A 15,759-nucleotide genomic window follows, 5' to 3' on the forward strand; every position below is an offset into this window, starting at 1 on the left:
ACTGAATGCAATCCCAATCAAAATATTTATAGCATTTTTCATAAAACCAGAAAAGAAATCATCATAAAATTCACATGAAAGTACAAAAGATTCCCAAAGGCCAAATAATCCTGAGCAGAAAGAGTAATGCTGGAGATATCACAATACCTGATTTTAAGACCTAACTACAGATACTAACAAAAACAACAACAAAAAAACGTGAACCATCACCACCAAAAACCAGTATGATATTCGCATAAAAATAAGACACTTGTACTCTAGATCGAATAGAGTCCAACAACAACAAAAATAAATAAATAAAGTTTGTCTACAGCCAACTGTCTCAAACACACAAAAGTATTGACAGAGGAAGGTCAGTCTTTCCATAATGGTACTGGGTAAATTGCAATCCACATCCAGAAGACTGAAAATTCACCAGTATCTCTTACTCCATATAAACATCAACTTAAAATAGATCAAACACCTTAATATAAGATCTAAAACTGAAATTACTAGAGAGAATCTTAGAGGAAACACTTCAAGACACTGGTATAGGAAATGACATTCTGGATAGAAACCAAAGCACAGGAAACTAAAGCAAAAATTGACAACATTTCATCAGATTAAAAACTCAGAATAGTGAACAATAATAAATCAACAAGAGACCATTTATAAAGTGGGACAAAATATTTGTCAGCTATTCATTTGACAAGTTAGTATAAGAAATTCAAAATCAACAAAATAAGCTATCCAATTTTTAAATGGGCAAACATTCGGGAAAGTTCTCAAAATAAAAAATATAATGCTAATTTAATTGCAAACAAATGAAAAATATGAAATATTATTATGCATCACAGAAATGCAAATCAAAACTAGGAGATACAGTTGCATCCAGTTAGAATGTCTATTACCAAACAAAAAAAAAATATAAGAATAAATACTGGTTGGGGGGAATGTAAATTGGTATAGTAATAAAAGAACAGTCTGGAAATTCCTCAAAAGGTAAAAATAAAACTATTACATGATCCAGCTACACCACTCTGAAAGAAATCAAAGGAAATAAATCAATATGCCAAAGATAATTCTAAGTTCATATTTATTTCAGCAGTATTCATGGTAACTAAGATAAGGAATCAGATGCTCTTATGCAATCAGATATTATTAACAAATAAATGAATAAAGAAAATGTGATGGAAAGCTGGGAATGGAACCATCATTTGACCCAGCTATTGCCCTTCTCAGACTATTCCCTGAAGACCTTAAAAGAGCTTACTACAGGGATACTGCTACATCGATGTTCATAGCAGCACAATTCACAATAGCTAGACTGTGGAACCAACCTAGATGCCATTCAATAGATGAATGGTTAAAAAAAAAAAATGTGGCATTTATACACAATGGAGTATTACTCAGCACTAAAAAATGGCAAAATCATGGCATTTGCAGAGAAATATATGGCACTAGAGCAGATTATACTAAGTAAAGCTGGCCAATCCCTTAAAAACAAATGCCAAATGTCGTCTTTGATATAAGGAGAGCAACTAAGAAAAGAGCAGGGAGGAAGAGCATGAGAAGAAGATTAACATTAAACAGGGATGAGAGGTGGGAGGGAAAGGGAGAGAGAAGGAAAATTTCATGGAAATGGAAGGAGACCCTCATTGTTATACAAAATTACATATAAGAGGAAGTGAGGGGAAAGTGGAAAAAAAAGGGAGAAATGAAGTACAGTAGATGGGGTAGAGAGAGAAGATGGGAGGGGAGGGGGGATAGTAGAGGATAGGAAAGGCAGTAGAATACAACAGACACTAACTAGTATGGCAGTCTGTAAAAACGTGGATGTGTAACCGATGTGATTCTGCAATCTATATACGGGAAAAATTGGGAGTTCATAACCCACTTGAATCAAATGTATGAAATATAATATGTCAAGAGCTTTGTAATGTTTTGAACAACTAATCATAAAAAAATTCAATAAAAAAATGTGACTGATAGAAAATGTAACTGATATTCACCACATTCAGTCAAGAATAATCATAATTTCCAGAAAAATGGATATTCTGTTACAAAACAAAAGATGTCTATACCTGACTGATCTTAAAAAATTTTGTATACAAGGCTGGAAATTTCAACCTTTATAGGTTTCCAAGTTATTACATGCTACTCTTCTTTCTTTTTTCTTTTTCCCATATGCAATTCCTTCCATAAGGTAGCACTAATGTAGAATCTAGCTGAATTTTAATAGAAAATTCTCAATTTTTTGTTCTACATAATTCAAGTTTAAAATTTTCAAAATTTAATATTATTTAGACATAAATCTGTAATTCCAGCTAGAAAAAAGAGCAGAGCAGAAAAATCACAAATGCAAAGCTATAAAGGGAAACTCAGCAAGACCCATCTTAAATTTTAAAAAGGTTTGAAGCTAGTGCAGTGGTACATGCCTGTAATCTTAGAAGCTCAGGAGGCTGAGGAAAGAGCATTATAAGATCAAAGGCTTCCTCAGCAATTTAGCAAGGCCCTAAAACAACTCAGTCCTATCTCTAAAATAAATATGAAAAAGAGCAGGAAATATGGCTGATAAGTGCCCCTGGGTTCAAATCCTGATATCAAAAAAAGAAAGGTTTGGAGATGTAGCTCAACCGTGCAGTCCTTGCCTAGCATGCAAGGACCAGGATTCAAGCTCCAGTACCATGCACACACAAAACAAAGCCACAAAACTCGTAAAAATATACAACTTCAGTCTGATTTATTTCACTGTAATTTATGTTACAGACATATAAAATAGTATGAAAAATTGTATGCAGAATATTCAAAATTGGCTTAGCTAGAAGAAAAGTAATAAAACTATACTGTTCACAGTTTCAACTCTTTGTTATATTTGGCAATGGTAAAGTTTGCTGTCCAATTCTTAAGACACCATAAGGCACAAGCTTGTGTCTCTGGTAAATGCTAATTAATCCAGAGCCAAGCTTCCTCTAAGAGAATGGCATAAACACCTTACAGTTAGCCAGTCTGTCCAGCCTTAGTTAGAGGACTATAATATTCTACCTTAATTATTCCAGACTAGATGTCATGCAACTAGGGAATACCTGCATAGCTTATATAGCTTAAGTCTCCTAACCGTATTCCAACGACTCAATCCTCCTAACCTGTTTACTAAGACTAACTCCTGACTAAGACTGCAGTTTCCCAGTAACCTTGAGTGATATATAGTGACTTATTTTTGAAGATTTATCAGTATGAAAAACCACTTACTTGAGCCTCTCCTGTGTCCTTCCTTGCAGCAAGGTTTTATTAACCATAACTTAAGATCACAGAACAATAGTTAAAAAAACAAATTGTATGATCTACTTTACAAAACTCATCCTGTTTCAAAATCAAGTGTATTAAAAGCTTTATGTTTGCTTTTAAAACGTGAAACAGTAAAATTGCAAAAACAAAATAACTGTAAACAATAATAATAAAATAACTGAAATTCATTTCCAACCAACTTCATATTGAACCAGTGTTATATTAAAAATGGGAGGAAAAAAAAGAATACAATACAAAAATGAATTTTCACCAAGAGCAAGTTTAAGATAAACTTTATCTACTTATAAAAAGTTAAACATACACTCACTTCAGGTTGTAGTCTTTTTGCCCGCCGACTGTAGCTGCTGAACTTTGAAGGCTGGACAGACTGTCTAAGGGGGATGCCGTGGGGCTTGTATTCCTTGTCTTTTTCCTCACTGTCAAATGGATGTGTATTACACTGCTGAACAAGAAAAGGATTGGGTCAGGAATTGAGTGACCATTACAGTTAACCAAAGACCCCTGGAGTAAAAAAAAATATAATTCAAATAAATCTACTCATTCAGCAATAGAGACATTTAAGTAAATATCCTCTAATTTCCCTGAACCTTTATGAGCAAACTGAAAAGCAGAGTGAAACAAATATAGTCTTTGGACTATGGAGAGCTGAACCTTAAGTTTTATCACCAGTCTTAAGATCTGGTTCATTAAAAGGTCTTAGCAGACAGGGAACTGCTGAGGTAACAGGGTAAGTACTCTCTGTTGTTTATATAATTAGCAAAGCAGATATAAGATTTCTTTATACAAACAGGTTGCCCAGGGCTAACTTCTGTATCTCCAGACTCTTTATACAAACTTAGAACATCACAATGTAGGAGAAAAGCACAAATTAAAAAAGGGAAGATAACAACAAAAACAATTAAATCATATTAGGGCCCCAAACCATCTAAGGGTCCTCACCACAAGGTTGGCTCCAGATTGAAACATTTCATAGGGGTAAATGATGCGTTCATAGTGAGATCGTAGCAGAGATCCGATATTTTTTCCTGCTGGGTAATTAAGGCGCTGGGCTACCCGAGCCCACCGACGGTCCTTGCATATGGCTTCATAGCCACCCTCTTCCATTACAATCTGAAAAGATAGAAAGGAATGTGAATAAACTGTGACAATATTGGAGAGATCTTCCCCCCACACCCAAAAAAAGAAGAAGAAACAGCACTAAAACTTGAAATCTGGGATGTAATCACCCCAATGCCAACCATTTTAGGACCAAATATATTAAAAATATTATCAGGTTCTACATTTGTTCCTTTACTACCACAAAGATACAATGTTCTACTACCAAGCACAAGCATCCTCTATAAAAGAACACTTTCTTTCCTTTTTTTTTTTTTTTTAACATATCAACTACTCTTACCTTACTAAGACTGTAGAGGTCCAAGATCTTCCGCTCCACATTGGGAATCTTTAATGAAGAGCCTTGGATTTCCCAGAACTTTGCAATCTGATCCAAATAGTTCAGTTTCACTCTTGTCTGAGCCTGAGGAGGAGAAGGCCCTATGAAGCTGGCTTATTCCTTAACTTGACTTTGTTCCAGTGCAAAGTGGGTGAAGAAGCAGTATCTTTATAGTACCAGTTCTCTACTAATATACTACACTTCAGGCTTTACTACGTACCTTCCCATGAATATCCACAAAAATCTCAAATAAGCTGGGTCTTCAAGAGGAAAAAAGGTGATACTTTAAATGAAAAAGTCTTCAGAGCCTACATTTAAAGAATTATGCAGGGCTTAAAGATGGGTTGCTCAAGACTTTTTTAGGCTCTATTTAATGTTTTCCTTCAGATATCCAACTACAGATAAAGCAATCAAAAAAAAAAAAACTAAAATATTTTCCCATTTTATATCAAATATTATTAAAATTCATTTTCTAAAAATTATCCCTTTTTAACTTTTCAGTCAAATGAAGTTTCCAGTACCCATTCTACTGAAAATCACAGCAGTAAAACAAAGTGTCAGTAAAACAAAATTGAATACTAATTTGAATATGAACACTTGGTTGACTGTTTTAAGATGCAATCTTTGCTTCTGAGAGTCTACTTTACTCAAGATGTTTTAAAGGCCCTTTTACTACCTTGAGAAAATTCAAAATGATAAGAAAGGTTGATATAGGAAAAGAAATGAGAAACTAGTTATTTATCTATTTTTGATAGCTCTAAGCTCACTCTATTGCAGAATACATGAATAATTTCCAGAAATTTAAGGCCTTCCTCATAATCCCACCTTTTACAACAGTAATAATACATTTTCAAAAAACTTCCTGAAAAATCAATCCTCTAAGAGGAAACTGTAGTTAAAATTAAATATGCATGATTTCAAAGCCTAGCCTTAACTACATTATCATAAAACTAACAGACAAGATTAAAACTTAGGTTCCTCTATAAAAGTGAACTTCACAAACTTACTTCCAGTTCATTCAGCCTCTGGATTCGAGGAGTAAATCTAAAGTTGTCAACTTCTACTGCAAAAGGAGGTTGCCAATCCTAGAAGGAAGTTAAAAAAATAAAAAGTAGGTGATTACAGCACAATGGAGAAGAAAGAAGATGAGAATTATAATCACTTGTTTCTATCTTCCTGGTACTTATTTGCATTTTCAAAAGCTTCCAATGATTGCTTCTTGAAAATAAAGTTAAAAAAGAAAAGCCATAAGGAAAAAAGCCTATTAATCAGTGCTCTTCTTCCTCCTTAACACTCAAAAATCAAAACGAATAAAAAACCTCCACATCCTAAGAGACAACTTTACAGAAGGAAAAAAGAGAAAAGGCATAAGTGAATAAAAATATGTCTTAAGTAGAAAGAAAATAGACCTAATGTGAACAAAATTAATTTTCAAACCTAACCCAATATTTCTTCTTATCCTCAGTACTCTGGAAAAGTTGCATCTAACTATAATTATTAATTCTAAGAGAAATATGAACCTATAAATAGAAAAAAGCAAATGTGCAGACAGTGTAAAAACCTGCCAAAAGAGCAGTAGGCTGTGCATAAATTTAGCCATCATTGTAGTTAGAAATTTAAGGCCTTAAACATTGTTTTGTTTAAATAATGATCCATTTGTTAGCATTCCTTATTTTTAATCAAAGCAGGGTATGTAGCGCAGTTGGTAGAGTGCTTGCACACGGCCCTGGGTTCAATCCCCAGCAACTCCAAAAATTTAAAGAAATAGATATTTTTTAAAAGATACACTTTTAATTAAGGCAAATTCCTACCAGTTTCAATTAATAGTTTCAAATCATCAACAGAAGAGGCTTTTCCTCATGCCCCGTGCCTTTTTGTTTGTTTTTACACACTCCCAAGTTAAGGGAGAGAGAAAAAAAATCCCAGGCCAAGTTGCTAATAACAACACAAATTTCTGTCTTATTCGCTGTTTCTGTTATTAAATCAAGTACTTCTGACTACGTTAATTTCTTTAGCCTATGGCTCTTTGCAGAAACATTCCACCTCAAATCTTCATAACAAAGAATTTGGCAATTGGGCAAGTTTCCTGAGGCCCGGACTTAATAAATAAGAAATGAGTTAGAAAGATTCAAATCTCAACTCTGAGGATCTAAACTTAAGATTCATATATCTGAGGCCTTGTTAAATAAGGGAAGCCTAACGCAAAAGAAAGCACTACCCTATTCCACGTTAAGCATACTTACCGCAGGTGGGCGTATCTTGCAAATGCCGGACTTCTCTGCGATCGGCCTGATTTTGGCTATGTAGCCAAGGGGGTCTCGAAATTCTGCCCAGCTAGGTTCGAACACCGGGCACTCAGGCGGCGGTAGGAAATCTTCGGGCGCCGGCTCCATGTCCGACCTGAGTACTAAGACGCAAAATAAAATTCAATCTTTTCAGCGATGCATGGAACTTCCAGCTAAACACCGCGGCCCCAGGAACTTTACTTGCTTCCAAATTCCAGTTAGTTTAATCCCTGAAGCTGTTTACCAAACCTCGTGGCTCTCAGTTTTGCAGCCACCATCTTGACTCTTCTAGTGTTCCGCCTACTAATTCCGTGTCACTCCGCGGATCTATACTTCAGGCGTTATCTCCAAACTTGACACTCGTTTTACTTGCTAAGTAAAAGATGAAAATGGAGGACCGAGTTCACCACGGGAAAATATTTTCAGCCTGACGGTTCGCCCACCAAACTTAAAGAGTTTTCCAGCGGAAAGGAAGGGAAGATTTTAAATAGTATCGCCGGATCTTTTTTCAAGGGAAGCATTGCGCACGTCACGCCTGCGCAGTAAACAGAAGGAGTGTAAAATGTTTCTATTTTTTTCTGCGGATGCAAGTTATGAGGAACTTAATGTGTTTACGAAAGTCCGTACCAACAGCATATTAAGCCTTAATGTATTTCCAGATATGTACTGTTTGTTGGCTTTTGTGAAGAAAACTATTACTACAGTTTTATGATCCTGTTACAATTATGTTCATACACAGTGTTCCACTTACACTTAACTTTCCTTGTGTATATTTGTTATCATTGCACTTCAGACAGGAAAAAGGTGCTAAAAAACTTGTATAAAATGTGTTATCCAACGTATGTAAAATATACAGAACATGATATTTTAAAAGAAGACACTACGGGCAGGGGAGCAAAGCAAACTTTTGAACTGGCAATAACAGTTCTTTCATGTTTAATGCTGAAGCACAATACAAATAACTAAAAGAAACTGCCAGAAATCCAGTCTGTCAAAACAAACAAAACTCCAAATCTCCCACTCCCCGGGCCCAGCCAAGGACACACACTTTATCAACAGAAAGTGACCAGATAGTAAATACAGCATAGTAAGTGTCAAATGATGGAGTAAAATAAAAAATTTTCTAGTTCCATTTCTCTCAGAGATAACATATTTAAGAGAAAAACCGGAAAATGGTTGATCAGATTGATACATGAGGAAACATTTCTTTTTAGAAGAGTATTTCAACTACACCTTGATAAATGAGGAAACATTTCTTTTTAGAGAAAATATGTATATTTGACTGAGTCTGGCTTACTTTGATCAACATGATAATTTCCTATTCATTTTCCTGCAAATGACATGATTTTTTCTTTTGTATGATTACAATTGCATTCATATACCACATTTTATCCATTTACTAATTGATGGGCACTTAGTTTGATTCCATTACTTGGGCAATGGGAATCTTGTCGTGATAAACGTGGATATGCTGAATTCACTTCCTTCAGATACATACTAAGGAGTAATGTAGCTGGATCATATGATAGTTCTCCTTTAGTTTGATGAGAAACTGCCATACTATTTCCATAGTGGATGAACTAATTTACATTCCCCTACATTTATTCCTATTTTTATTATTGATGATTGCCATCTGACTGGGATGGGAGGAAATCTCAATGAAGTTTTGATTTTCATTTCCCTGAGGCCTAAAGATGTTTGAAATAAATTGTGTATCATTGGTCACATACTTTATGGAGAATTATTTGTTCAATATATTCTGTTCAGTTTATTCTAAACACCACATTAAATGTGGATTTGGGACAGTTCAGGTTGCCTTCTAGTGCTGAAATAGTGACAACCACACTAATCTTAGTCTTGGGATAAACCTGGACTGTAACCTTGCAATAGTTTAAAGATCCACAGCATATAGAAAAGGAGCAACTAGCCTAGAATTTCTTGAAGGACAAGAAAAAACAAATTAAAATTAAAAAGACTAAAATGAGTACTCAATTCTTTAATGTGTAGATGGTATATGCATTTAAGCCAACAAAGGTCAAAAATCTTCAAGAAAGCATGACCTCAGCAAATGAACAATCGATGTTGTTATGAGCCAGGATATAAGTGCCTTCACCAGACAAATTCCATTTTACTCCAAGACTCCATTTCATAAAGAAATGCTTCTCCCATGAGAAAACTCCCACCTCTGCAACCCACATCTCACTTAGCGCACCCTGTTTGTCAATGGCATAGTGGCATAGTGATTGAAAAATATTTCTTTTATTCTTGTACAATGTATTCTCCTGCAGTATACCCTGACTTGGGTCACTCTGGCCCATTTTCTATGTTGCCATGGTATTGAATTCCTGGCAGCTTGTGGTTTGACCCTTCTACAAAGGGTCAAAGTTTGCAGAGTTAACCTGCTTGCTGCCCTTTTCCCCTGCCAGCAAATAAAGTTCCATGTTCTGCTTCAAGACTGACCTGGTGATTTATTTCAAACATGCCATAAACAACAAACTTTTGGATGCAGAATTCAAACATTTTCTTTAAGGAAATTAAGTAAGCTTCAAGAAAACATAGGAGAAGATTCAATACTCTGAGAAATTTAGCAGTGAGTGAGTAATCAATTGAAAAAAAAAGAGAACAGATTATTCAGTTTAAAATTCACTAAGTGAATTGTACAACATGATAGGAGGCATCAGTAACCAATTACATCAAACAGAAAAAGAGATACTGAGTTTAAAAGCAGGCTACTTGAAAATACAGTCAGAGAAGATTTTAAAAGGGAAAGAAAGAAGAATGGAAAAAGCTCACAAGACATTTTATATCTCATTGAAAATGCAAATATTTAAATTCTCAGAGTTCAAGAAGGAACTGAGAATGCCAGAGGAGATAAAAATATAAAGCTAAATGGACTGGGGATATTCCTTAATTGATAGAGTGTTTACCTTACATGCACAGGACCCTGGGTTCAATCCCTAGCACCACCCCCTCCCCCAGAACAAATATATAGATGCCTAAAAGCAGGGGGAGATTAAAAAAACAGAAAGTGTAGGGGAAAGGAAAAAAAACACTTAGGAACAGGAAGATCAAAAGGCCCCCCAGTATACCCTAAGACATGCAGTGTTCAATATCTCCAAGTTTAAAGATTAAGAGAAGATTTTCCTGGCAGTCAGAAAAAATAAATAAATATTGTACAAATGCTGAAAGCAGACTTCTCAGCAGAAATTCTACAAGTCAAAAAGAGAATGTCATGATATTTTCACAGTTCTGGAGGAATTAAACAAACAAAAAACATTGCCAACCAAGAATACTGTAGCCAGAAAAGATATTTTTTTAGGTGGACACAATATCTTTATTTTACATTTATGTGGTGCTTAGGATTGAACCCAGTGCCTCATGCATGCTAGGCAAGCACTCTACCACTGAGCCACAACCCCAGTCCCAAGATTTTTTTTTTTTTGAAAAGGAGAAAATAAGAAATTCTCAAACTGAAGCTGAAATAATTTATCAACACCAGAACTGCCCTACAAAACCATGTAAAACAAGTTCCTCAAACCAAAAGAAATGCTAAAGACTAAAGTGGAAATATTAGAAGGTATAAAAATCACAGGTAACAATATATAGACTAAGTAAGAATACTTGCATATTTTACATGGTAGAAACATGGTTAATATCTTTATTATGAAGATTAAAAACACCCCAAAATGAAAGTAGTAACTACATTATTGTGCCAAAAAGTAGAAAATAAAGAAAGATTAATTGTGAATGAATTAATTTACCTAGTTAAAAGGCAAAGAGTAACTGATGGGTTTGAGTAAAGACCCACTTGTATTATGCTTCCAACTCTAAGAGCTCACTTCAACTCTGAGACCACACATAGACCACAATAGTTGGATGGCATAATATATTCCATGCAGATGGTATACAAAGAAGGCAACAGTAGCATTTAAAGTAGCATAGACTTTAGATCAACCACAGCAAAGGGAGGGGAAAAGGCCATAAGGATGGTAGATAGATCAACTCAGCAAAAAAGAAATAATTTACACACCAACTTGCATGCAATATTGAAACCCAAATATCTCTGGGACCCCTTAGGGATTCCAGTACACTACTTCAGTGGGTAGTCACATTGGAGACAGTTTTGAATAATGACTTTATTTAAATATGATGAAAATTCTATGCTCTGGGAAAAGTGAACTAGAATGCAGAGAGAAATAAAATGTTCTGTCTTCCAGAATCAGCAGATCAGGGAACATGCCATCTGAAAGTAGAATATGACCAGTAATGTCATGTTCCCAAGACTGAGAAGGCCAAAATAATGAGTAGCATGTCACATGGATCCCATCCCAACCACACCCAACATATATCTTGGCAATGGAGACATTAAGAGATCTGTCACATGCTACCTTTGCCCATCCCCAGTGAAACAGCTTAAAAATTCTGAAGTGTATATACGCCTGTAAATATTACATACCATAGGTCATTCTGGCTAACAACATAGCTGAGTTTCAGCTAGTTTCAGCAACCAGTCATTCTCAGTAGATATTTCATAGTTACAACTAAAAAAAATTGAAGGCTGAAAAATTCTTAGCTATCACTGAATTGAAAGGTGAAAAATCCGTAGCTATCATTCTACCTGTTGGGCACATAACCTAAGGAGACCTAGATTAAAGGGTACTTGGAATAAGTTACAATTGATCATTGTGTTTTTAAGACATTGCTAAAAATTTGATTGTCTTCTTTTTCTCTTTTTTGAAATAAAAAAGGTTGTTGTTGTTATTATTATTATTACTATTACTATTGGGTATTTTGTTTTTGTTTGTTTTGGGCAATAAGCCTGGACATGTTGGATGGATGCTTTACAACTAGGCTACCCTACAAGCCCAGCTGACAGATACCTAGTGATTCCCTAATCCATCCTAACCTTGCAAGATACTTCAAATTAAAGAATAGGTAAGGAAAAAAATATACCACTATTGATTCTTCCCCACGTAGGCACAGCTTGATTGGTAACAGAGAGACATGGGCAGTGGGAACTAAAGTTGAAGGGGATAAATCTATAGACTGGGCACACTGCTTTGACCCCCACATGCCTTCTTTTAAAAAGCAGTTCATCTGGAGCCCTGCTTGGCTTAAGTCTATGAGATCTATCACACTCCTCTGAAAACAACCTGTTATCTAGAGAAATGCAGGCCCAAAACACAAATAAGAAGACCACAAGTGATTCTGAAGGGCAAATTTTTGTTTCCTTCCCACAGGTCTGAGCCCAGAACCCTTGGAGTTCAGACAGAACTATCCTGCTGTCGGCTGTGGCTCTCAACAACTTAGAAATAAAGAAGAATATAACCATGTCATTTGCTGGTAAATGAACGAAACTGGAGAACATCATACTCAGTGAAATAAGCTAGTCTTAGAAAACCAAGGGTAAAATGCTTTCCCTCGGGTAAAGTTAGAGAGAGTAAAAAAGTTTTTAAAAGGATGATTACTCATGAAAATGAAAGAGAGAATAGTGGACTGGAGGAAGGAGATTGACAGTGAGGGGAAAGGGGGCTGGAAAAGGGGAGAAATTAGGGAATGAATTGCCCAAATTAGGCTATGCGCATGAGCACATCATAATGAATTCTACTTTCACGTATAATTATCATGCACCAATTAGAAGACTAAATAAATGGAAGAAAGGAAGAAGACAAAGGGGCAAGACAATGAGGAGGAAGAGGTTAAAAGGGAGAGAAGGAGAGAAGTGAGACTGAAAAGTGGTGCAACAACTCTGGAAAGCAGTATGGAGATTTCTCGGAAAACTTGGAATGGAATAGTCAGATCCGGCAGGCCAAAGTTGATCTTTGATGCTGTTGGGAGCTCCCAAGCACTAGAGGTTTACTGGACTGATGGGACCACGCTGCTGCTAGGAATCCTGGGGATGACGTCCTTCTAGGGGCTCTGCTCTCCTGGGACTCCTGCTTCAGGTGTAAAACGCCCTTACATCAAAGATCGCCACAAGCAAAGGACCCCAAATGATAAAAGAGACAAACGCGGCGTCCACGACGAGGAACAGCATAGAGATAGGAGCTACCAGGTTTGGGGGATTTGTCTACCCCGCCAGGATCTACCCCGCCCTGAAGGCGGTGGTCATAGAAGCAGCCCTGGTCCAGCCACCCGTAGACAAGCTGGAGCAGCAGTAGCGCCACCCGCTGCTGCTGCCAAGGATCCTGGCCTCTCGGCAGTGAGGCGTTCCAGGCATTGGATGCTAATCCGGCCTGCGGATCTAGCCAGAGCAGGCACTACTTGCTTCTGCCAGGGGTCTTCTGGTGGGAGGCAACCGAAAAAGGCCTTCGTCCCACAAGGCATCACCTCGGGAGCCAAGGATAAGTTGGCCAGAGGACTCAGAGCAATGTCGGAGTCCCCGCGCCAGGGATTTTCGCTGGCTTTTTCTTAGAAGCTTCTCTCCTCAGGAATCACTCCCCCTGACTCGATATCTGAAAGCCACTGTCGCCACGCTGTAGGGATTGGGACTCCTAAATCCTTCCCTGCTAGGATTGCCTTCCCGTGGCATCCTTGGACAGAACTCATAATTACTTCGTAATTATGCATGAACGAGTCAGAGGGTCTTTGGAGGTTGCCATTCTTCCTGTTTAACCCTACTTGTGCATCCCGAGGGGGAGCTCACTAGAGCGCATGGCCTTTGGGGCACAGCGCTGCCGAACCTGAGCCAAGAGGCTGCGGAAAGTTTACCTCTCGATTTTGGTGCACGAGCCGGCTCCCTCTTAATTCTAGAAGGAGGATCGTACTAGCAGAGGTGTAGGCAGAAAGTGGAACGTCCATCAGAACTCCAGCTCCTCGGCTCCAGACTTGATTCGCTTGACTCCTGCCACACCACGCTGGCAGCTTTCTATAGAGCAGTTCTCACACTCGGCTCAGGAAAAGACTGTCAGTGCTCCTATCCCTCCCAGCCCGGATGGTCAATCCTCCAAGCACAAGCAGCTCCCAGAACATCCTGGACGCTGCCCAGGGTCCCACAAGTCTCCTGCTTCAGGTGAGCTTGCCAGGCAGAGCGCCATCTAGCGAGGATGCTCAGAGGCCTCCTCGCTGCAAATCCATTCCCCTCTGACAGGCTCTTCCTTGTTGGCCTGCTGGTGAATTTACCATGGAAGTTTCAATCCTGGAGGATAGAGGAGAATCCCAGTTCAGTGGTCGTCTGAATGGTGGCCTTGAGGGCACCAGGCTAGCTGCGAATATATTCTGCCTTCTGCTTCTAGAATGCACCAACCAAGAAGTAGCAAAAATCACTCTTTAAGGACGAACTTCTCGTCCTAGAATTTCAACTGCTTTTTTGTTGTTCTACCTGTTCATCTACAGTCAACCTAAGTTTGATGTAAATGATTTCTATTTCAACTCCTGTGGAGAGTGGATGAGCCCGCTGACCTTGCCCTGTCTTCAAAAAGCCAAGCCCAGGAAACGTTCCTTGCCAAAGGTGAGGATGTTATCACCTTTGTCTCTGAGCTCTAGCTCTTAACAGTTATCAAATGAGTGTCCTGGGTACAGCAGGATAACTGCAGAATGTTCTTAGCATTGCAACAGGGGGAGAACTGCAAAATATCTTTCTAGCTCAGTAACTTTTTAGGGCACAAAGAAGCTTTTGACAACTTATAAGCTTTGAATAATTTATCATGCCTCTGTAGTTTGACTTCATGATTATGAGACCCTATGTATTTACATTGTGGAACTTTGTTCTGAGTCACTGTAGCTCAGTCAGAGTACAACATCCCACCCGGCCCCACCTTTTTGTGAAAATATCCGTGTTTCTTCTTTGTCTCTGTGCTTTTCTTCATCTCCTGTCACCGCTATAGATAATCCTTTGATGATGCTGCACTGGTCAGGACAGCCAACCCAAAATTTCACTATAAAACACGTTGATTCCTTTGGCTGTGGCTCAGCAATATGGCACTTGCCTGGCATGTGTGCCTCACTGGGTTCAATTATCAGCACCACGTTTAAATAAATAAAGTTCTGCGGACAACTAAAAAAATTACAAACAAACAAACATCAACAACTACAAAAAAAACACACGTTGATTCCTTAGGTACAATGGTCATTTTTCAAAGTGGCCCTAATGCTAATAGTTTACAGAATTCATCCCAGGGCTGGTTCTTCAACTTTTGATTAGTATTTGTGCAGCTCAATGACTCCTTCCTTTTAGAGACCTCTTAGTCTAAAATGTTTAACAATCACACTATTTTCAATCCAGAATTTTTTCTTCATTTCCTATATTCACAACTTAATATCATTCAACTACACCTCTAAAAGAATTGAACAATGCAACATTTGCTTATATCTACTAAGAATAAGAATTATTTATCAGTAAAAAGATTGTTATATTTTTTATTTGGGGTTAAAAGAAATACAAGCAAAGCTACTTAAAAAGTGTTGACATAAAATGTTAAGAAATATCAGAGAGAAAATGGCAAGTTAGCAGAAAATGGTGGTTCTTACAGCTGGTCTATGTCCTAGGTCTTTGATCCACTGAATTAGCTTTTTCATTTTATTTTATTTTTTTGCAGTGTGAGTGATGGAATCCTACTTCATTATTTTACAAGGGAATATCTTGATTTCTTAGAACCATTGGTTAAAAGGACTATTTTCTTCCAATGTGGAGTTTTGTGTTGTTTTTTTGTTGTTGTTGTTTGTTTGTTTGTTTGTTTTTGATGATGAATCCAGCCTAATTCCAGTTTAAGTTTTGAAGCCATCTCATCACGAACGTTAATATTATAGTTG

The 15,759-nt window shown here is 37.4% G+C and overlaps 1 protein-coding gene across 1 annotated transcript in view; it reads right to left on the minus strand.

The window, feature by feature from the left end:
- The window catches only part of LOC143639743 (lysine-specific demethylase 5D-like), a 38,158-nt gene extending 30,708 nt beyond the window's left edge, over positions 1-7,450 (minus strand). The window contains exons 1-6 of the mRNA XM_077107783.1: positions 7,253-7,450; positions 6,967-7,130; positions 5,731-5,808; positions 4,685-4,807; positions 4,228-4,398; positions 3,596-3,730 (exon numbers count right to left, since the gene is read on the minus strand). Coding sequence (XP_076963898.1) covers positions 3,596-3,730; positions 4,228-4,398; positions 4,685-4,807; positions 5,731-5,808; positions 6,967-7,130; positions 7,253-7,286 — 705 coding nt within the window. The 5' untranslated portion in view covers positions 7,287-7,450. The remainder of the gene's footprint in view (positions 1-3,595; positions 3,731-4,227; positions 4,399-4,684; positions 4,808-5,730; positions 5,809-6,966; positions 7,131-7,252) is intronic.
- Between the last annotated feature and the right edge of the window lie 8,309 nt (positions 7,451-15,759).

This window comes from Callospermophilus lateralis, chromosome Y, assembly GCF_048772815.1.
Source record: "Callospermophilus lateralis isolate mCalLat2 chromosome Y, mCalLat2.hap1, whole genome shotgun sequence".
Classification (NCBI taxonomy): Eukaryota; Metazoa; Chordata; class Mammalia; order Rodentia; family Sciuridae; genus Callospermophilus; species Callospermophilus lateralis.